Source organism: Megascapheus bottae, chromosome 14, assembly GCF_031878675.1.
Source record: "Megascapheus bottae isolate mThoBot1 chromosome 14, mThoBot2.hap1, whole genome shotgun sequence".
NCBI classification, from domain to species: domain Eukaryota; kingdom Metazoa; phylum Chordata; class Mammalia; order Rodentia; family Geomyidae; genus Megascapheus; species Megascapheus bottae.
Genome location: NC_143522.1, coordinates 43,942,949 through 43,966,823, shown reverse-complemented (window position 1 = coordinate 43,966,823; position 23,875 = coordinate 43,942,949). Strand labels below are relative to the sequence as shown.

General features: G+C 40.9%; 1 protein-coding gene across 2 annotated transcripts in view; it reads left to right on the top strand.

Annotated features, from left to right (window-relative positions):
- The window catches only part of Fermt2 (FERM domain containing kindlin 2), a 60,354-nt gene extending 37,523 nt beyond the window's left edge, over positions 1–22,831 (top strand). For both annotated transcript variants that reach the window (XM_090345101.1, XM_090345100.1), the window contains 11 exons: positions 940–1,165; positions 1,282–1,384; positions 3,797–3,904; positions 5,785–5,919; positions 7,519–7,568; positions 8,693–8,817; positions 13,580–13,686; positions 13,830–14,051; positions 17,671–17,795; positions 18,433–18,574; positions 21,610–22,831. In XM_090345101.1, the coding sequence (XP_090201227.1) occupies positions 940–1,165; positions 1,282–1,384; positions 3,797–3,904; positions 5,785–5,919; positions 7,519–7,568; positions 8,693–8,817; positions 13,580–13,686; positions 13,830–14,051; positions 17,671–17,795; positions 18,433–18,574; positions 21,610–21,783 (1,517 nt within the window). In that variant the 3' untranslated portion in view covers positions 21,784–22,831. The remainder of the gene's footprint in view (positions 1–939; positions 1,166–1,281; positions 1,385–3,796; positions 3,905–5,784; positions 5,920–7,518; positions 7,569–8,692; positions 8,818–13,579; positions 13,687–13,829; positions 14,052–17,670; positions 17,796–18,432; positions 18,575–21,609) is intronic.
- Positions 22,832–23,875: the final 1,044 nt, after the last annotated feature.

The following is a 23,875-nucleotide window of genomic DNA, read 5'->3' as shown; positions in this document are numbered from 1 at the left end:
GTACTTGACCATAGCACAACTTCATTCTTTTGGATTGAGCAAAAAATTTGTTTTATTTTAGACTTAATTTTGAATTTCTAAGGATCTCTCTCTCTCTCTCTCTCTCTCTCTCTCTCTCTCTCTCTCTCTCTCTCTCTCTCATTAATAGTACTTAAGTTTGAACTCAAGACCTTGCACTTGGTAGGTAGGCACTGGATCCATGCCCTCAGCTCTTTTGTTTCTTTAGTTATTTTTTTGAACATTTTTTTCTGGGTTGGCCTGGACCACAGTCCTCCTATTTGTACTGTATAGGTAAGATGACAGGCACATATCAGTATGCTCAGAGGTTGAGATGGGGGTCTTGTGGCCTTTTTACCCCCACAGCCTATAAATTATGACCCTCCCAGTCTTTGCCTGTAGTTAGAGCTATAGGCGTGACTCACCCATTCCTGTCTGTGGTTCTTCTCTCAGATGTGCTTGAGCTGTATAAACTTCAGTTTGTAATGCACCATAAGGAACAGTCTGTTTTTCCTTTTTCCCATTTTCTTTTCATTCTTTTGTTTCTGTCCTCTTAATATTGCCTGTCCTTTACCTATGAATTCCTTTCTTTCCTTTCCTATAGGCACTGATGTTCTTTACATTGGTCCTCTGAAAGGTGAGCCTGCCACAGTTAAATGCAGAAAGTGTTGGTCTGTCTGCTTTGGCTATACTGTTTATTTTCTTACTCCCTGGATTGACTTGTCCTCACAATTTCTACCACCTTAATTATATTTTTATTGCTTTTTTTTGACATGATCTAATGCTGTACAAGTGGAGTTAGTCAAACATGCTTTGCAGACAGATAAAATAATGTGCTAAGCTTTCCTTCCAGATTGAAGTTTGTGTTTTATAGTATGTGTTGTTAGTGAAAACTAATATTCTGTGTTTCATACTTACACTTTTTATCTTGCTACTTCTTAGGAAGTATATATTCAAGCCCCGGACTGTATAGTAGAACAATGACCCCCACTTACGATGCTCATGATGGAAGCCCCCTGTCACCAACTTCTGCCTGGTTTGGTGACAGTGCTCTTTCAGAAGGCAATCCTGGTATACTTGCTGTCAGTCAACCAATCACATCACCAGAAGTCTTGGCTAAAATGTTCAAGCCTCAAGCTCTTCTTGATAAAGCAAAAATTAACCAAGGGTAAGTCTTTCTTTTTTTAAAAAAAAGTATAGATACAGTTGAAGATTTTATCCAGCTGGAAGTAAAAGCATTTTGTTAATTCTGTGGTACTTTGCTACTCTTCCCAATTGGCTCAGGTGGCTTGATTCCTCAAGATCGCTCATGGAGCAAGACGTAAAGGAAAATGAGGCCCTGCTGCTGCGATTCAAGTATTACAGCTTTTTTGATTTGAATCCAAAGGTACCAAGCAATTGAAGGGATGGCTTTATTTCCTCCTCCCTCTCCCTCCCCTCGCTGGTAATACTGCATTGGTAAAGTTGGGATTGTTTTCATTTTATTTTACTTGGCACCTTTCTTCAATTATACTGTAAGGAAAGAAAAATATTGAATATTTACTTCATATATTACTTCTAGATTACTAATTATATGGCAAAAGATCTATGCTAGGTAAGCATTGTACCACTGCGCTACATCCCTGACCTTGTAGAACACCTTTTTCTATCCTATCTAATAGCCAAATGTTGCCTGTTTTTCTGTGGCTGGCACCATTGGTGCTATTGTTAGCCCTTTGCTTTTGGGCTGAGATTTAGCTTGGCTGGGAAGATCAGGATTTTCCCCAGAGAGGACTGGGAACAGATTCTTGAAATCTTGTTACTCAGGCTAGGGAAAACCTCTCTTGACTGTCCTGCAGTCCTTTTCATCTCTGGATTAGTCTAGATTGCAGTATTCTAAATTTTATTGTGTGCATACAGTGTCTTTTGCCTTTTAACTTTTTGGCAGTACAGGGGACCTTGTGCTTGCTAGGTAGACATACCTACCCTTTCTACCCCCATCCCTCTGGCTTTTGCAATCGGTTTGTTTTGTTTTTGTTGGTGCTGGTTCTTGGGATTGAACTCAGGGCATGGGCATACTGTCTCTGAGCTTTTTTGGCTTGGGGCCAGTGCTCTACTACTTGAGCCATAGCTCTGCTTCAGGCTTTTTGGTGATTAATTGTAGATAAGAGTTTCTTAAACTTTCTGGCAGGACCAGCTTTGAACCTTTATCCTCAGTTATCAGCCTCTCCAGTAGGATTGCTGGCATAAGCCATCAGTGCCTGGCTTTTGTTATCTTTTGAATAGGGTTTTACTCTAGGTCAGTCTAGGCCTCATTCCCCCTATTTCATGCTTCCCAGGTAGCTAGGATGACAGGCTTATACAATCATGCCTAGCTTTTCAATGGTTGAAAAGGGTCTTGTGAAGTTTTTACCTGAGCTGACCTCAAACTGCAATTCTGTTCTCTACTTCCTAAGTATTCTAGGGTTACGGAAGTTGCCACGTAGAGCTTACATTATTATTTACATAACACTATCATCAAGTATGTATAATATAAACAAATAATTGTGCCAGCTGTCGTGGGACATGTCCAGTAGTCAACAAGGAGGATGAGGCAGGAGGATCATGAGTTCGAAACCAGCCTGGGCTAAACCTAGCCATTTTGCTGGTGGCTCACACTTGTAATCCTAGCTAATCAGGAGGCTAATATCTGAAGGTCAAGGTTCAAAGCCAGCCCAAGCAAGAAAGTCCCTGAGAGTCTTAACTTTCCAGTTAACCATCAGAAAACTAGATAGAAGTGGGGCTGTGGCTCCAAGTGATAAAGCACTAGCCTTGAACAGAAGAGCTCAGGAAAGGCGCCTAAGCCCAGAGTTCATGCCCCACAACCGACCCCAATAATAATAATAATAATAATAAATAATAATAAGTTTAGCTGAACACTGGTTGCTTGTGCTTATAATTCTAGCTACTCAAGAGGCTGAGGTCTGAAGATTATGGTTCCAAAGTAAACATGGGCAGGAAAGTCCATGTAAATCTTACCTCTATTTAGCCGGGGGGGGGGGGGGGGGTGGGGAGGGGGCAGAAATAGAGACATGGCTCAAATGTTAGAGTGCCAGCCTTTAATAATAAAGTCAAGTGAGAGTGTGAGGCCCTGAATTCAAGCTCAAATACTGGCACACACACACACGTGTGCAAACACACACAGAGACCTAGTAATAGTAATGGTCAGTATATTTTATCGTGGCAACATCTAAATAAAATTATTGAAAAGCAATCTGTGGTTCTACCTTACTTGAATATCTGCAAGTTGGATTTCTTTCTTTGTTTATCTGAGATAGTCTTGCTCAGAGTTAGTTCTATCTTACTTTAATATCTGCAAGTTTGATTTCTTTCTTTCTTTGTTTGAGATAGTCTTGCTCAGAGTGTAGCTCAGGGTGGCCTAGAATTTAGGATTATTGTAAGAATTTTTCCTGTGGTTCAGGGATTGAATCTATTGCCTTGCATGTGCTTTGCAAGCACTATATTACTGAGCAGTAGTCCTGGAATCTATTTCTAATACTGGATAAATCACCTTTTAGCCTGGAATCTATTTCTAATATTGGATAAATCACCTTTTATCAAAGTTGGTGACATTCTTGATGAAAATTAGATTTGGCTGTATATAGGTATTTCTAACTCTTCTTAAAATGGAATAGTTAGTAGTTAATACAAATCTCAGGGGGATATATATATATATATATATATTATTAACTTTCTTGTGAAGCTTTAAAAATAAATATTCAGAGCTGAAGAACTTGATGCTAAGGTTAATGTATCACAAAACGTTTCTTTTGCTCTGCAGTATGATGCAATCAGAATCAATCAGCTTTACGAGCAGGCCAAGTGGGCCATCCTCCTAGAAGAAATTGAATGCACAGAAGAGGAAATGATGATGTTTGCAGCCTTGCAGGTATTTGAGAACATTTAGTAAATGGGACCTGTTGGGGCAGAGCAGAAGTTATTTTAATAACTCGGTGGCTAGTAGCAAGGGATAATATTTTTTGCTAGGGAAATAATGAATAGACACTTTTGAAAAGCCAAATACATAAATTAAATTATTTACATTATTTAAGAGTTGAGTAGTATATTTGGTTGCTCTTGTGTTTTTTTTGTGGGGGAGATAGTGAGGGGAGAGTTATGCTCAAACCCATGTATGTATGTATATTAGCTTAAAAATTTGATTTAATGCTTACCACACCAGTTCATGAATGGCTGGGGAGGGAGTGTCTTTTAATTGACAAGATTTCAGGAGCCTAAATATAAATGTGCTTTTAAAATAATAATTGTTAAGCTGGATGCAGTGGCTCATGCCTTTATGTAATCCTAATCTCCAATCATTAGAAAACAGGAAGTAGAGCTGTGACTCAAGGATAGGGTGGTAGCCTTGAGCTGAAGAGCTCAGGGGCAGTGCCCAGGCTGAAGTTCAAGCCCCATGACCCAAAGTAATAGTAATAATCATAATAATTGTTATGAAGAGGCAGCCAATGTTGTCCTTAGATTAAACCACTGTTCTAGTTGTGATTATTGCATACTTGCTTCAGAGTTACTGTACACTTTAAAACATTCACTTTATTACCCATATACGCTAGTAAAACAGCTTTAGTGTGTGGTCATCTCAAATTAGCATTTTTAGAAATGACTGCCAGACTAATCAGTTCATTCATTCATTCATTCAATTTCACATATGGAACTAGATGAGGGTCACCAGCCAGTCCCCCAAAAGCCCAAGAGGGAGGAATGAGGGATTCACTGTGGAGCCATGAGTTGGGGCAGTGACATAAGCATCAAATGGTGAAATTCTTTGTTTTTGGTGATGGTGGGACTTGAACTCTGGGCCTGAGCACTGTTCCTAAGCTCTTCAGCTCAAGGCTACCACCCTACCCCTTGAGCCACAGTGCTACTTCCAGTTTTCTGGAGATAAGAGTCTCAGGACTGTACTGCCTGGGCTGGCTTTGAACCACTATCCTCAGATCTCAGCCTCCTGAGTAGCTAGGGTTCCAGGCATGAGCCACTGGGCCCAGCTTTATGAATTTTTTATAAAACCATAAGCAGTGTGCATTTGTGATTTTTTTTTAATTTCTCATAATTAAGTCAGGCTCTGGCCAATGCTTTCCTACTATATCTGGAATTCTAGTCCAGGTATAGTTGATGTTCTTTATTCTTTAGCAAGAAGTACAAGAAACAGAACTGACATTCAGATTCAGAAAGAGCTTTTCACTGTGAAGATTCTCCCTCTCCTCCCCCACACCTTGAAGCATTTTAGAATCCACAGATTCAATGAGAGGGTTTTAGAGTATAAATCCCCTCTCAAAGACTAGACCCAAAGGCTTCCAGGAGCCTTGTACTACCACCAGGAAGAAACTTTGCAAATATGCTGAAAAATACTAGTGTTTGTTATACAGAGATGACCTGTGCTCTGAATTCTTGTTGAGCCATCCCAAATCCTTACGTAAAACAGATTCCCCGCATACTTTTTTTTTTTTTTTTTTGGTAGGTCATGGGGCTTGAACTTGGCCTGGGCACTGTCCCTGAGCTCTTCAGCTCAAGACTACCCCCATCCCTGTCCCAAGCCCCGCTTCCCATTTTCTACAGGTTAATTAGAGATAAGAGTCTCAGGTTCTTTTGTGCCTGGGCTGGCTTTGAACCTTGGTCCCAGCACTTGAGAGGCTGAGGCAAGAGGGTTTGAAGCCAGCCTGGACTACATGAAGAGTCTCTCAGATTTTGTTTTAAGTATCCAGTATAGATTCAGATAGTAATTCCATTTCAATAAGATGTCATTTCTGGTTTCAGTATCATATCAATAAGCTGTCGATCATGACGTCAGAGAATCACTTGAATAACAGTGACAAAGAAGTTGATGAAGTTGATGCTGCCCTGTCAGACCTGGAGATTACTTTGGAAGGGGGTAAAACATCAACAGTTTTGGTATGCTGAACCTTTTACCTGTTTTTTGAACTTGAGTTGATACTTACCTTTTCATGAATTTCAAAAGTAAAGAGATTTTTTAAAATATGATCTTATGTGTTACCTCTCTTGTTTATACTTTTCAGTTTATCACCATTGTCATATTTTGTGTTTTGCATTTTTAAACTAATATTTCTTTTCCAACTTCAGACCTATCTTTTTTCTTAGAGTTCACACAAAGGAATTTTCAGAATTTGAGGTCTGAAAGATACTGTAACTCTTGCTAACTGCAGTATATAGCATTCCAGACATGGGCCATGCGCACGGCCTAGTGGTAGAGTGATTGCCTAGCATACATGAACCTGAGTTCGATTCCTCAGTTTATCACCTACACAGAAGTACTGCTATTTGGCTCAAATGGTAGTACACTAACATTGAGAAAGCCCAAGGACAGTGCCCAGGCCCTGAGGTCAAGCCCCAGGACTGGCAAAAAAAAAAAAGCAAACGACTACATTTGAATTTTTTTTTTTTTTTTCAGGGAGAGAGGGAGCCCAAGAATTCAGCAACATTCAGCCCCACACATTCTAGGCAAATGTTCCACCACTGAGTTAGGTTTTCATTCTCCCAAAATTAGACCTATTTGATTAATTTTCTTAGTTGACTATGAGTCTACATTACCAATCTAAGCCAGAAGGTTCATGTGAAGAGTCACATAGTATTCATTAAAAACTAGAATCATAGCCAAGTGTCAAAGTTCACGCCTGTAATCCTAGCTACTTAGTAGGCTGAGATCTGAGGATCAAGGTTCAAAGCCAACCCCAGGCACAAAAGGGCCTAAGACATTCTTATCTCCAATTATCTGCTAGAGAATGGGAAGTGGGACTTGGCTCCAGGATAGGGCAGTAATCTTGAGCTGAAGAGCTCAGGGACACCATTCAGGCCCAGAGGTAGGGTGGTAGCCTTGAGCTGAAGAGCTCAGGGACAGTGCCCAGGCCAAGTTCAAGCCCCATTCCTCCCCCCCCAAAAAAAAATTAGAATCATGGACTCATGATTTGTTTAGTTCTCCATGGATCATCATTAGACACAGAGGGCTTTAACACTTTGGAGAGTATTGTTAGGTAAACAAGATAACTGATGTTAAATGTTGATTGTCTAATTTGAATTTTTAGTGTTGTTGGGAGTCCACAATTTATTTCTGTAGGATACACAATCTTAACTATATATTTTGGAGGTGCTGTATTTTTTTTCTCCTTCAGTTAGTACTCAGAACGATAAACATGGTATGGTTAAAAAAAATTTTTTTTTAAAAAGAGTTATAGTCTTCCCATGTGCAGCCACAGTGCTAGCCTTATCTAAAATAACTTAATCCAGTGGGTTATATAAATGGTCACGTTGTTCAGATTTTCATCCACTTTCTGTGCTGTTTGAAAATGCCTTTGTTAAACAAGAAAATGTATAATTTACACAAACATGTAATGTGATTTCTTTTAAATGTTTCTAATCTGTATTTTATTTAATTCTGTTTATTAAATAAGCAAGTTCTTGGTGTGACATACTAAACATTAGCATTTTTAAACTAAAAACAAAGGAAGAAAAATGTTTTAACTTATTTTTCCCTAGGGTGACATTACTTCCATTCCTGAACTTGCTGATTACATTAAAGTTTTCAAGTAAGTGCAAAATGGGTGAGGGATTCCAAATATTAAATGGTAATTACTGCAGTTTTATAATCATGTGTACAATTTAGATTTACAGTATGATTGTCAGATGGATCTGTAAGGAGATTACCAGTTAGATGAAAATTAAACTGTAATGATACACTTATCACACTTATCAGAATAAAGCACAGTCATCTTTGTTTTATGTGGTAAACAGTTTTCTTTAGGAAAAAAACCTGTGAAACCTAGATTGCACCATGGAGAAAGATACTGAGACATACGAATACAGTAGCACATAATGCACAGTGGCCACCAGTGGTTGTTTCCTTGTTGAGCACTCCAGATGCCATGGAGTCATGTTTGTTTAATGGGCCAGCTTATATAATGCCTATTATAAACATCTAGATTTTTAAACAGTCAGTCAACCTATATTCAGCTAAAACAAGAGCTTAGCAAGACAGGCACGGTGGTACAAGCTTATATCCCAGCACTCGGGAGTCTGGGGCTTTTGCTCAGGATTATGTGGGGGGGGCAGAGGGAGGGGGAGTGAGAAAGGTGAGCATTGAGGCACAGAATAAAGAAGAGGTGATATAGAGTGTCCTTTTTTTTTTGTCTTCTAATATATAAAATTTTTAGAATAAACCACTTACAGTGGCTGAAGATATAGTAGTTTGAGATACATAACGTTTCTGCGATAAGGGCAAGATCTCAAATACCACTGTCCAGCCAGCTTTTGCATCCAAATGTACCTTCCTGGCTACTCCCATCTTTTGTGTTTGGCACAGTGTAACCTAGAGAGTTCAGATCTTCCTTCACTGCCAGGCATGCAGGGTAGAGGCTGTGCTGTAGATAGCCTTGATCCTTCAAGTACATAGGCTCTTGGAATTTTCCAGGATGGTTTACCTTTCTTTCCTGGCCTTTCTGTGTGAACTGATAGAGCTGAGTTATCTCTGAATGCCAGACGGCGGGCCCTTCCCCTCATTGGGATCTCAGCGGATGAGGAGGGAGTGTACAATAGAGGGAATTGATTGTGGCATGTGTGGTTGGGCCTCGCACTTCAACACTGAAATTTGTTTACTGAACATTAACAATTACTTCAGAGTGGGTTTTTTTTCTTCCTTTTATCTGATTCATAGACCAAAAAAGCTGACTTTAAAGGGTTACAAGCAGTATTGGTGCACTTTCAAAGATACATCTATTTCTTGCTATAAGAGCAGAGAAGAATCCAGTGGCACGCCTGCTCATCAGATGAATCTGCGAGGTAAGGAAGGCCTGAGTGCCTGGAATATGAATTGTCTCATACCAGTAAGCTTCACTGGGGTGATAGTGGTGGTAGGGTAGCAGTTTCTTTTCTCCTATAGGTACTTTTCTGCTATGTTTTGTACTTAACTCTTTTCATTGATATAGTGGATTCCACAGAAATATTTTGCTGTGGTCTCTTTCAAGTGTTTTCTTACTTGACAAGATGTTTTTTCCAGCCTTCAGCACTAGCGACATTGAGGTTTTTCCTTGTTCTACAAGAGCTGCTCTGCCAGCTTCACCTTATCTTCAGACCAATTATTGTCATTTCTCCTCTACCTATCACTGCTAACAGGATGGCCCTGTTAAGAGTCCTGGCCTCTTGGTTTCCCTGGCTCATCAGTGGGGTAGCTAACTCTCTGGGGGTTCAGCCAAGCTCTTCTCCTTCCTTGCCTGGTTTTGTCTGTCTTGCTTTTCTTTCAGCCTGGTTCCTGAGACAAGCCCAGAATGCCTGCTTTATGCTCCCAAGCTTCCAGCCTCAGTTTCCATTCCCCTTGTTAATTTCAAAGCTGAGAACTAGGATCTGATGGTTAAGGCACAGGCATCTTTTCTGCAGTGGCAAAAGATGTGGCGGGCTTGCTTCCTTCATCCTGGGGAGGGCTCAGCTGTTCGTGTTAACTCTTTTTATTCATGCCTATGGAGCTGTGGCTTTATTTCCCATTTTGGTGGCTTCTGTTGACTCTTCAGTTTCTTCACCTGGGGGATGGAATTCTCTTGGCCAGGGTCTCACACAGCTGGAGGTCACTGCTCACTTGATTTCCTTACAGAGCCTATAGCTGGTCTGGCAGATTGTTGGTGAGTCTCTTTCATGTGCGGAGAGCATGGAAGTCTCTGGCTCACTCCCTGTCAGGTCTGTGTCCCCTGAGCAACAATCTCTCAGGAACTCACATAGCCTTCTTTCACGCTAGATGCCAGCTTTCCTGGTAGAGGGTGCAGAGATTGGCTCCTCAGTGTCTACTCCACGCTCCTCTTACTGTGTCTTCCCAGTGAGATTGAGACTCCAGTCAGAAGCACACATTGAAGGCTGAAATTCCATACTGACCTTGGATTGGAGAAAATGGACAAAGGAGGGAGGTGTGTCTCTGGAGCTCAGAGCTGCAGGGACAGCCTTTGTCTGCCCAGTTGGTGGTGGCAAAGGTTATACCTCCCTTGGCCCTGCCACTGCTGAGCTACTCTGATGGCCCAGCTCACTTTGCATGCACACATATATTGAAGATAAAGCAATATGCTTTTCTTTCTTCTTTTTTTTTTTTTTTCTTTTTTCCAGTCCTGGGGCTCAATTGAACTCAGAGCCTAGACACTGTTCCTGAGCTTCTTTGTGCTCAAGACTAGCACTTTTGCTGTGCTTGGGCCTTGTCTTCCTATTTTTTCTGAGTAGGTTTATTGGAAATGAGAATGTCACAGATTTTTCTGCTGGCACTGGCTTCAAATGTGATCCTCAGATCTCAGCCTCCTGAGTAGTTAGGATTACAGGTGCAAGCCACTGGCACCCAGCAATAATACATCTTTCTAACTAAAAATATTTGTATTTAGGTACCAAGAAAAGCCTGTGACTGACAGCTGGGCTTGCCCCTTGGGTTCCTGGGCTTGCTGAATATCAGGAAAACAGCCTAGGGCTGTTTATCCCAGCCACTGATGCCTGGGATAAAAAGAATTTTCTCCAGCACAACCACAAGCGAGAGCCTAAACTCTGATTTGTATTTTTAATTTTTCTTTCTTTTCTTGTTGGTTGTGGGGTTTGAACTCTGGGCTTGGGCGCTGTCCCTAAGTTCTTCAGCTCAAGGCTACCATCCTACCCTTTGAGCCACAGCCCCACTTCCAATTTTCTAGTGGTTAATTGGACATCAGAGTCCCACTGTCTTTTAGTGCCTGGGCTGGCTTTGAACTGTGATCCTCAGATCTCAGCCTCCTGAGTAGCTAGGATTACAAACGTGAGCCACCACACCTGGCTTTAATTTTTCTTAATACATATCAACAGGTGAATCCTGCCATCTGGCTGTTGCTTTACAGCTGAGCATGAGGACTCCTCCTATCTTGGAATAACTTGCTGAAACTCTGTTAGTTCTGTGAGCTTTGTTCTGGCCTCATCCTCTCTGTCCCTAAAGCAGTAAATAACCATGTCCCTGTGAGGCCAAGTAGCCACATTCACATTCAAATGTGAAAGTAAGCCTCTCCCCACATCTTCCCTGCACTGTCATGGCAGTAGGACAGGCCTTCTGCACTGATTCTAAACAAGCCTTCAGTTCAGAGAGTAGCCTGTGTGAGCCTCAGTGTTGTGCTCTAAAAGATGGAAGTGCTGGACTGTCATTGAGGTCCCCTAGAGACCTACAGCGAAAAGTATTGAGAAGTTGGTTCAGCTGATACGAGCTGTCGTGGTAACTATATGCAGTAGAACAGATTTCACTCCCACCCCCAGGATGGCAGCCAGGGGAAGGGGGAAGTGCCAGAGCTTTTCCCTAATGTGGGTGAGGCCCCAGGTTCATACCCACCACCATGGGCAGTGAAGAGCAAAGGGCTCAGGGTGCTGCCCCTCAGTGAGAGTGGGGAAGGTTTCATGGGGGAAATGTCTATGTTACAAAGCTTGAGGTATAGCTCATTTGTGAAGTTTTGCCTACAGTGTGGGAGACCCTAGGTTCAATCCCCGCCACCACATATACACATATAAAAAAAAGATCTAAGATGAAATTGGGATCTGTAGAAGGGAATATGGGAGTTGCTAAGAGAACCGTCCAGAGAGACATCTGTCAGGCCACATAAAAGCCTGGCAGCTGCCATGGATTTGGGGATGCTGGAATGTAGAATTACAGTGGGAGGATGATAGCTAACTGGTTCCTGCTCACATGAGAGAGGATGCAGATGGAGTGGGCAGGGATTCCATGATGAAAATAACAAGATTGTTGTTTTATGGTGCTAGGGATTCAACCTCTGTCTGTTACTCATAGATTATTAACACAAAATTACTAGATCCATATTTAGACCAGCCATGGAGTAGAAGAGTCATTTGAGAGATGAGAGTGATCCAAATTACAGCAATCAAGGGCTTGTGTGAGGTGAAAGAAGGACAAGTTCTGGGCCGGGAGTTTGGCCTAGTGGTTAAAGTGCTTGCCTAGCATGCATGAGGACCCAGGTTCGATTCCTCGGTACCACATACATAGAAAAAAGCCGGAAGTGGTGGTGAGGCTCAAGTGGAAGAGCTCTAGCCTTGAGAAAGTCCAAGGACAGTGCTCAGGCCCTGAGCTCAAGCCCAGGACTGGCAAAAAAAAAAAAAAGAAGGACAAGTTCTGTCTGAGCTGAGGAAGATCCATCAACAAGACAAGTGGTTGACATGGGAGGAGGCAGGACCCCGTGAAAATGGGCGCATCCAGTGATCCTAAGATTGAAATACTGAAGAAAGAATGAAATTTAGGAAAGAAGAAACGAATTTAACTTTGGACTATTGTGAGGCATCTGGAAATTTTCAGTAGCTCTTTGGTTCAGGGGAGATATATGCAACAGCATATACTCGTGGAGCAGTTAGTACTAATGGTGAATGTGGCTATTAGAATGGTTGTCCCAAATATTAGAAGGCAAAGAACAGAACCTTGCAGAACACCTATGCCTAAAGGACAGGACTGGTTAGAGGAAGAGTAGCTCTTTAGGATACAACACAATGCCTAGGAAAAGTACAAAAGTGACGGAAGATAAAGATCAAAGCTTTTGGCTGAGCCATCCATAGTGCCAGATGCTACGGAAAGATAAGATAGTTAAAGCTCCAGAGTATTGAACATGAGAGATGGTCAATGAGAACAGGTTCCGTGGAGTTCTGTAGTTCTTGGTATTGAGAAATAAATAGGACATAGACAGCTTTGTAAGTGACCCTACCCTAAGACAAGGAACAGGGAAGTTAAAGCATTAACAGGAAAGAGAGGTACAGTGGAGGTAAGAAAAAAATTAAGGTGGAAGATTGATGAGACTGCAAGTCAAATGCTGATGGAAATAGGACACCAGAAAAGGAAAGTGTAGTGTCTGGGAAGAGAAGCCCACATAGCAGGTGGAGGGATTGCTCTCAAGCGGGGAGAAATACAGTGGTCTTATGTAGTGGCTGGAAGCTGAGGAGCCACACTTCTGATGGCATTCATTTTCTCAAATTCATAGGAGATAAAGTTGTTCTCTGAAAGTGGTTGGCACTCAAGTTATCTCTGGGAAGATTTGAAGTTCACATTGTTGACAGTGTCTGCATAAACTCAGAATGATGGCCATTAATTTTTAATGAACCTTTTATCTGCTAGTTGTGTGTTTTAGTATGGGGAGGGGAGGGTGTTCTCTCTCTTTCCTTCCTCACTCCTACTCCTGTCCTTTGATCTTCCTGAAATGCTAATCAGTGGGAGGTAAGTAAGAGAATCTGCCAGTCAGAGATGGCTTTGGTGTTGTGGCAATGATAGGGTGACATGAAGGAAGCGAAATTCCGGTGTCCCTTCAGGGACTCCCACATGTCCAAACTGGGAATATTTGCGTGTTTAGTGTTTGCATTCTTGTAGTCCACAAATACTGTGTGTGCCTGAAGCCTGTGCAGTAGGATATGAAGGACAGAGCTGCTCTCTGCCAGCGCCCCTCGCATGTAATGGAGGCACTCCCCTAATGGGACCCAATTCAGCAGATGCAAGTCCCACATGGAGGCTTTGTATTGGCTTGGGAGTTTTGAAAAGTAAAATTCACAACTTTCAAAATTAACTCATTTATTTCAGGATGTGAAGTCACCCCAGACGTAAACATTTCAGGCCAGAAATTTAACATTAAGCTCCTGATTCCAGTTGCAGAGGGCATGAATGAAATATGGCTTCGTTGTGACAATGTAAGTTTCCCTGCAAAAAGTGAGTCCTCCAGTTTTCCTGCCCCCGTGCTTGAGTTGGCCCACCATTGTTTATCTCGAGTTCAAAGCTGACTGTGTGGCACCTATGTGAACGTGGCATTTTATCCCTCCCTGCTTCTCCATAGGAAAAACAGTACGCACACTGGATGGCAGCCTGCAGATTGGCCTCCAAAGGCAAGACCATGGCAGACAGCTCTTACAACTTAGAAGTTCAGAATATCCTCTCCTTCCTCAAGATGCAGCATCTAAATCCAGATCCTCAGTTAATACCAGAGCAGATCACCACCGATATCAACCCTGAATGTTTGGTATCTCCTCGATACCTGAAGAAGTATAAGAACAAGCAGGTACTTTCGTTGCCCTGTAGCCACTGCCCTCTCCTGGTTTCTTTTACAATGGATACTGTTAATTTCTTTTCCTCTAGTAAAAGCTTTTAGCCTTAATTTTGTATTCCCTGCTTGTAATATACAAAATAGGAAATAAACAGATGTTAGTCAAATTAAAATCGAGTCATTAAAAAATCTTATTGCCACATTATTGAAATTAGTAGAGATTCCTTGTAAAAAAGCAAGAGACAAGCCTGTAATCCTAGCTATGCAGGAGGCTGAGATCTGAGGATCGTGGTTTGGTGCCAGTCCTGTTAGGAAAGTCTATAGGACTCTCATTTTTAATTAGCCACCAAAAGGCTGGAAGTGGTAGAGTATTAGCCTTAAGCACAAAGTTCAGGGACAGTATCCAGGTCTTCTATTGAAGCCCCAGGACTAGCACCCAGAAAAAGAGGGGGAAAAAGTTAATAGGTCGATAGTGAGATGGAAAGTTGAGCCCGTTTATTTGAAATTACTGTCAACAGAGTAGTCCTTAAAGTACCAGGGAAATGAAGACGGGCTTGAATGCTTTGTATTCTTAATTCATTATTTTATTCTTTATATAACTAAGTAAATGAGATGTAAGACAGTTCACATTTCCCAGCAAAACTTTATTACCTGTTCCAACTGTTGGAATGGATTTTCCAAGTTTGGTACAAATAGTCCATACTCGAATGTGTCTTAATATTAATAGAATGTCACCAAGAGCCTGCACAGACTTAGAAAGTCTGATAAATTTTAATTTAAAGTCATAGTTTTTGTCCACTCTTCCTAGAATTCTTACCCTGGAAATGAATGCCATAAAAGGTTTGCTATTTAGAAAAATGGTTCTTGAGTACATCATGAAAGAGCCTTCCAGGGGAATTCTGCTGGAGTGCCCCGGTATCCTCCACACTGCACATCATGCCAAAAAAGGAAAGGCTCCAGTTCAGACAGGGGAGCAGAGAAGACCTTTAGAATAAATATTTCATTTTTATCTAGTTTTGTTTTATCTTTGTTAAGGATTAATTTTAAAACATCACGAAAAGGCCTGTTAAGTACCAGAACACTGAATTCTTTAGCTTTAAATACAGTGTTTATTATATGGGTCTAAATCATTTAGCTTTCTACAGGAATCAGGAGACACTTTCTAGTCAAAAATATTTGGCTTTATGTTTCAAGGTTGTGTAAGTGACATGGAAATTGTTTGTTCGTCAGTGCAGGGGGGTGGGGGGAGTGGCAAGGAGGAGAAGCTGAGTGAAATGCAGACCGATCCCTCAAAAGAGAAAGTGTAACAAGTTCTCATTTCAGCTTTTTCCTTGTTCTTCATGTAAGAATTATTTGTAAGGAACTTTGTGTCCTATGAACTTGTTACTAAAGGCATATGAATAATTGCAAATCTTAGAGATTTTGTCTTTTGCTCTCAGGTGTCAGGAAATGATTCTCTACCAAAAGGAGTTCTAGGCAGGAATGTGAGCTGAAAATTCTCTTAAAGTCAGACACTGTTCCTGTCTCTAATACCAGGAGAGCAGCATGCGTGGGGTCTGTGCTGTGTTCCACTCTGGCATCTTATCAAATGCACATTCTGTTCTAATCCTTTTTCTTAACTAGACATACAAGTCATGACCAGAAGGTGGGAACTTTACACTAGCCTCGGGACATCATGAATGCCCTACAAGATAGAAGTGTAGTAGCTGCGATGGGTCAGATGGTATGTCAGGCATCTGACATAACTGGCAGGCCTCTCTGGTTGTAATTGGAGCCCCATACGCCAGCTGCAGGGTCATTCATGTCTGCCAGGCACAAAACACAGCGTTCCTGTGGTGTTATCAGTATAGCTGTTGCCATAGTTAATCTACTTGAGTTTCCCCAAGCTGCATATGTATTAACTTCTGAGGGTTTGTTTTGGTTTTTTGGGGTTTTTTGCCAGACCTGGGCTTGAGCTCAGGGCCTGAGCACTGCCCTTGGACTTTCTCAAGGCTAGAGCCCTACCACTTGAGCCTCAACCACTTCTGGCTTTTTTCTATATATATGGTACCAAGGAATCAAACCCGGGTCCTCATGCATGCTAGGCAAGCACTCTATCACTAGGCCAAACTCCCGGCCCAAGGGGTTTGTTTTTTTTAATAATGAAGAATTAGCCTCGGTATGTGTCTTTCTGATAATCCAAACTGGAGTGGACTAACATTGTTTCTTGCCATATAGTTCCTAGTGTAGCATATGGTTTCTCTTTATTTTTCCCTTCCAGGAAAAAGGATGCAAAAAACAGATGGTAATTGAGGGGCTTGCTTTCCTTATAGAAGTGAGGCTGTATGGACACTGTACTGACTTTAGCCTTCAGCTTCCTTTCTGAACAGTAGCGCACGTACTATACATTTGACTTCAAAGCCTTTGAATATGATTTGTTACTTTGCTACTAAAACAATTAGCCTTTCCTAATGAGTAAGAACCCGTGCAGGAGGGCAGGAGGTGTTTATGTGCGCTTTTATTTTCTACACATTTCTAGCCAGAATTTTAGTAACATTTAACATCTCAGTGTGGAGTGCTACTCCCTATTCTAGGTAGAAAGTAATTGCTGCTTCCTGGTTTTTGTTTTCATTCCTGCATTTACTTTGCCTGTTTCTACCTGAAGCAGTTTTGCATGGTTTTGGCTGGAATTTCAGTTTGCAGATTGCCGCAACTTTTTCTTTGCTTCATTGCCATTTTTTCTGATGCCTTTTTTTTTTCTTTCTTTCCGCTTCCTTTTTCTTTCTTCGCATTGCCATCTACAGCCAGGCTATATAAGAGATTTGGTAAGTTCTCCATATTTACCAAAAACAATTTTTTTAATTAAAAGTTTAAAAGCCACAGCTTTCCCTCCTGGTAGGAGGTCATCCCATAGTAAATACAATTTAAAAAAGGTTTTAGAGCATTGGTAACTGTAGAAATTTCTAAAAATAGGGATGGGGGTAAACTACTTGTCTTACATGTAGAAGGCCCTGGATTGGATCCTTAGTATGCACATGTGCGCACACGCACGTGCACACATACACAAATAAATCCCTGAAAATTAATAAGGTGATTTTAGATACGTTAAGGCTAATAATAAGTATTGTATTCCATAAACTCACTCTAATTGTATCATGTTACTGAATTTGAACTTATCACATTTATACAGATTAGAATGTACTTTTTTTTTGGCCAGTTCTGGGACTTGAACTCAGGGCCTGGGCATTGTTCCTGAGCTTCTTTTGCTCAAGGCTAGTATTCTACTACTTGAGCAACAACACCACTTCCAGCTCTTTCTTTTTTTTGTGGTACTGAGAAATCGAACCCAGGGCTTCATGCATGCTAGGCAAGCACTCTACCACTAAGCCACATTCTCAGCCATGGGGACTGTACTGTTCTACAGTTGTTTACCATATGTGTGTGCTGGACCATGTCTTGTGTGGCAGTTAAGTACTTATTTTGAAAAAGTACTTTCTTGCCTTATTTAAAATCTCCAAATATAGCTACAGTATTTCCTAATCCCAGCTCTTACACGTTCTTGTGGTGGTGTGTGTGATCTAGTCTTTTGATTTCTTTTGTCTTGATTACAATGAAGTGATGATGTCTGACGGCATGGGTGTTTGATCATGTTTAGATAACAGCAAGAATCTTGGAGGCCCATCAGAATGTGGCTCAGATGAGTCTGATTGAAGCCAAGATGAGATTCATTCAGGCATGGCAGTCGCTGCCTGAATTCGGCATCACACACTTCATTGCCAGGTCAGTGACTCAACGTCATCACTGCTCAGAACCAGACAGGAGCTTTGTTAGCAAGCCATTACCATACTAGCCCATTCTTCAGTAACAGCCAGAGATGATGGAATGTACTTTCTATGCCTTCAGGTTTGATGTTAAACAAATGATTACGCTTTTTGTTGTTGTTGTTATTGTTTTATCAGTGGTGAGGCTTAAACTCTGGTCCTGAGTACTGTCCCTGAGTTCTTCAGCTCAAAGCTACTGACCTACCCCTTGAGCTACAGCACCACTTTCAATTTTCTAGTAGTTGATGGGAGATAAGAGTCTCACGGTCTTCAGTGCTCAGGCTGGCTTTGAACCATGATCCTCAGATCTCAGCCTCCTGAGTAGCTAAGATTACAGGCATGAGCCACCAGCGCCCAGCTGCACTTGTTTTCACACAAGAATAACTCTTATGCATATCTTGAGGAAAAATAGAAATGGCACTATGGCTCAAGGGGTAGGGTGGTAGCTTTGAGCTAGAGCTCAGGGACAGCACCCAGGCCCAGAGTTCAAGCCCCATGACTGACAAAAAGAAGGAAAGAAAGAAAGAAAAGAAAAGACAGACCATTATGCCCCCCAGGAGTTTTAACTTTTTTTTCCTCCCTCCCCAATGTAATAGGTTTCAAGGGGGCAAAAAAGAAGAACTAATTGGAATTGCATACAACAGATTAATTCGGATGGATGCGAGCACGGGTGATGCTATTAAGACATGGCGGTTTAGCAACATGAAACAGTGGAATGTAAACTGGGAGATAAAAATGGTAAGCTAGTACAGGGTTACCTGAATACAGTCGTTTCTATAAAAGAAAAAAGGGCCTACTTTTATGATTCCTTCTTAATGTACAGACCATGTGGCTAGGCATTCGTTTCTCACTGGAACTCATGTTTCCATAATAACTTGCTTAGAATATTGGCCATATCTTTTTTTTCTTTTTTTAAAGTAATTTATTATTTTAGAGGTGATATACAATGGGGTTACATTTACATATGTCAGGTAATGAGTACATATTGCTTTCATACAGTATTGTCTGTTCCTTAATTCTTTTTCACCCCTTTTTCCTCGGATTCTATGTCCTCCCCCTGCCCTCCCACAGATATGCACGTGAATATACCATATATAAGGTAAAGAATATAGAATCATCAGAAAAGAAAAAATAAAAGCCTTTATTTTCATATCTTTGAAGTTTGTTTCCATATATAATTATATATAATTTTATATACACGTGTATATAATTTTATATTCATATGTATATAATTTTATATACATGTATATATAATTTTATATTCATATGTATATAATTTTATATACATATCCTCTTTTGGTTTCACTGTATGTGAGTATCTAGAATCCTGTGAAATTTATCATATCCCAGTGCATTTTAGCTCTAGCTTATGCATATTGGGGAGAACATTCATCTTTTGGCTCTCTGATCTTGGCTTACCACACTTAGCATGATCTGTTCTAGTTCCATCTGTTTCCCTGCAAATGATATTATTTTATTCTTTTAAGGGCTGTGTAAAATTCCATTTTATATAGGTGCCCCATTTGTATCCACTTGTCTGTTGTGGGCATCTGGGCTGTTTCCCTATCTTAGCAGTTGTGAGTAGTGTGGTAATGACTATGGCTGTGCGGGTATCCTGCCTTACCACGCTCAGGGTAGATAGAACCCAGGAGTGGTATGGCTGGGTCACAGGGAACGTTTATGCTTAGTTTTGGGTTTCAGGGTGTTTGGTTTTTGTTTGTTTGTTTGTTTTTGAGAAATGTACAGACAGCTTTCCAGGCTGGTTGTACAGCACTCGTTTATATTCCCACCAACAGTGAAGTAGGGTTCCTTTCCCCCCACATTTCTGACAGCATTTGTTGTTCAAATTCAAAATGTTGGTCAGTCTGACTGGAGTGAGATGAATCTGAGGTGGAATCTCATTATTTTTTTTATTAGAGAATTTATTAACGTTGATTTTTATATCATATTTTAAATGACAAGTTTAACAAACAAGTGTTCAAGAAGGGAATCTCTATTTACAATCACTGAGACTTAGTATTTAGAATTTAATCAAAATTAGGCTAAGGGTTTGTATGTCATAGAAACATATCAATTTATGAAATAAAACATTATGTCTATAGAGTCATAGGTTTTTATGTCTATATAGTTAGGTTTATATTTCCATTACCATGTCCATAGCTTTGGGTATGCAGTTATTGAGTCCTCACTCTTGTACTCTTTGGATTTAATAGCCACATATTAAGGATACCATGTGCCTTTTGTTCCTTAGGTCTTGACTTGTCTCACTCAACATGATTCGCTCTAGATTCATCCACTTCCCTGTGAATGCCATTATTTTATCTTGTCTGTTGGCTATGTAGAATTCCATTGTGTATATATACCACACTTTCTGTATCCATTCATCTGCAGTAGGGCATCTGGATTGTTTCCATCGCCTGGCTATTGTGAATAGTGCAGAGATGAACATAGCTGAGCAGGTGTCCTTATAATCTCCTGGGTCATGCTGTTGGATAGATGCCCAGAAGTGGTATGGCGGGATCATAGGAAAGGTCTATTTTCAGTTTTTAAGAAACCTCCACACTGCTTTCCAGAGTGGCTGAACTAGTCTACATTCCCACCAGCAGTGTAGTAGGGTTCCTTTTTCTCCACAACCCCACCAGCAACTGTCATTGTCTAAGTTTAAAATCTTGGCCATTCTTGTTGGAGTAAGATGGAATCTCAGTATTATTTTGATTTGCATTTCCTTCATGGTCAGGAATAATGACCATTTCCTTATGTGTGTCTTGGCCATTCTTACCTCTTCTTCCCAGAAGTCTCTCCTTAGCTCCCATTTGGCCTCATCTTTTAAAACCTGTTACATGTACCTCTTACTATGATAGTAGATTTGAATGCAAGGCCTTGTGCCTCTCAGCTCTTTTGTTTGTTTGTTTGTTTGTTTGGGGGTTTTTTGCACTAGTTCTTTTTTAAGTAGAGTCTCGTGTGTCCTGGTCAGTCTTGGACCTAAATTCTCCAGCACACAGCCTTCCACATAGCTGAGGCCACAGCCATGAGTCACCACTGTCTAGCTTATTGATAGTCAGCTAAGGCTGACTTTGAACCACAAACCCAAATAGCTGGGTCCCAGCCATGAACGGATAAACAGTTTTTAGTACTAAGTCATTTGTTTTAGAATCCTATTCGATATTTTGTATCAGTTCTTTCTACTTTCTGAAACATTGAAACAAGATTACCAAAAGGTTAAATATTGAAGCAAATATTAAATACAACACAGGAAGTAGGTTTTTCTCCCAGGACTTGAGGAGAGACATTCTCTCTTTAATTGAATCACCAGAGATCCCTTGAGAACTTAATGACCTAAAACCCTTGCATTCTGTCTTCCTTTTCAGCACTTGAGAACTAAAGAAATGGGGGAAGGGCTGGTACACTTGCCTTGTTCTTTTGAACATACAGGCATTTTTACAACTCAGGGCCTTACACTTGATCATTCATAGCTGGTGCTGTACAACTTGAGCCAAGCCTCCATACTGGCATTTTACTGATAAATTGAAGATGGTAGTCTCAGACTTTTTCTGCCTGGGATAGCATTGAACCTGTATTCTTCAGGTCTTAGCTTCCTGAGCAGCTAGGATTAAAAGGTATGTGCAACCAATGTCCAGCTATGACTTGAGCATTGCTGAAGAGTTAATTATTTGGAGACTGGAGCTAGGGCAGGCCTCCAGCAGCGCCATTGCCTCATTGGACTCAGCCCTGTAGCCGTTTACTGGGACTGACAGTTCTTTGTCTTGTTGCAGGTCACCGTAGAGTTCGCAGATGAAGTCCGATTGTCCTTCATCTGTACTGAAGTAGATTGTAAAGTGGTTCATGAGTTCATTGGTGGCTATATATTTCTGTCAACACGTGCAAAAGACCAAAATGAGAGTTTAGATGAAGAGATGTTCTACAAACTTACCAGTGGCTGGGTGTGAATAGTGATACTGTGTAATAATGGAACTTCACGGCCATAACAATATTTAACTTCAAAGCTGTTGTTTATTATACGCTGCTTAATAAAGTAAGCTTGAAATGTATCCTTTTATCATGAAAAACATTTTTGCCTTACCAGACTGGTTATGTGTACACTAACAAGCATGACTGTTAACCTGCTGCCGTGATTCTGTGTATGTGTAGACCGCGGCAAATAGCACGTTCCTTGAGCCATGAATTGGACACGGAAATAGTGGGCAAATTAGAAGCCAGCCACCACTGACTTACACTAGCCAAGTTGTAAGAAAGAAGCCATCTACTCTAAAGTTATCCAGGGCTTAACCTATATGAAGTCTATTTATCGTGTTTAATGCATGTGTCTTAATGTATGTTCAGTTTGATGTCCTACTTTAAAATACTTCTGGTAGCCATTTAATGCCTATTCCCCCCCCCCCCCCATGAAATCAGGCCTACAAAGGCCTTGAAGGAAAATGCTGTTAGTCTGTTATGCTTGGTTTGTATTTGTCCTTGAATAAGCATGTGTGTATATTGTATGTGTTTTTATTTTTACACCGTATTGTATTACAACACTTTTAGTATTCACCAGCATATTCACTGTCTGCCTAAAATGTGCAACTTCTGCATTACAATATGAAGTAAAAGGTCTATGAAGTATGCATTTTGTGTAACTAATGTACAAACACAAATTTTATAAAATTGTACAGTTTTTTAAACTATTCACAACTAGCAAATGGCTTAAATGTAGCATCCTTGCATTAAAAGATAAAATATGCAATTTTAATATCTGCTAAATTAAGAATGACTTCGTTATGGTCATGACATGCCACAGTGTCCTTAGCTGCCGCCTGGACAGGCCACTTTGGGTCTGTTCCACTGTTACAGTCTGTATTGGTGCTAGTCAGAATATTCCTAGCTCACAGCCCAAAAGGATGCCAGGGTGGAGTGATTTTACCAGTATTTACAATAATCCATGCTTTAAAGATTGTATAAATGCATTTTATTTTAAATAAAAGCAAAACTTTTATTTAATTTGTGTACTTATTGTCTTCAGTATTTATATAGCATTAACTTCCTAAAATTGACTTTTGCTTAAGTCACTTGCAAAAAAGCCCTCAGAGCTGTTTGTGACTGGTCCACTTGGGTCCTCTTTCAGTCCCAGTACAGGGGACACCTTCCCTCACAGCCCCTGCACTCAGCTCAGAAGTCCTCTGAAGTACTCTGTGCTGGCTCACAGCTCTCCTCCAGCAGCCGTACATTCCAAATGGCAGCTCTGTTTCCAGACACTTGTATCCACCCATCTTCATTCTGCTCCCAACTCTGGCTGTCTCCACCTGTCCAAATATTCCTAGCATTTTAAGAATTTCAGAGTTCATAGTCCATAAATCCTTCCCTTTACAAATACTTTCCTTTAAAAAATATTTCCCCTTCCTTCTTTGAACTGCCAGCTATAATGAACAGGTATCAAAAGCAGGGTAGAAACCAAGTTTGCATCTTCCCATACAGTTGTGTTGAAAGCAAACCCTTCAGCCAGATGTGGTAGTTAGGCATGTAATCCTAGATCTTCAGAGGCGGACACTGGAAAGATCAAAGTGCAAGTCCAGCCTGGACAGAAAGTTAGGCAGAGAGATATGTCTGTAAGCATGGCTGGTTAGAAAGTATAGATGGAGCCAGGACCAGTGGCTCACACCTGTATTTCTAGTTGCTCAAGAGGCTGAGATCTGAGGATCAAGGTTCAAAGCCAGCCCGGGCACAAAAGGAGCTGAGCCTCTTATCTCCAATTAACCTCTAGAAAACATGAAGTGGGGCTTGGCTCCAGGGTAGGGCGGTAGCCTTGAGCTGAAGAGCTCAGGGGCAATGCCCTTGAGCTGAAGAGCTCGGGGACAGTGCCCAGGCCAAGTTCCTGCACCACAACCCACCAAAAAAAAAAAAAGTATAGATGGAAGGGACAAGAGACCCTATCTGGAAAATAACTAAAGCAAAAAGGGTTAGAGGTGTGGTTCAAGTAGTAGAGCATTTGCCTAGCAAGTGCCAAGTCCTGAGTTCAAATCCCAGTACTACAAAAAAATGAAAAGC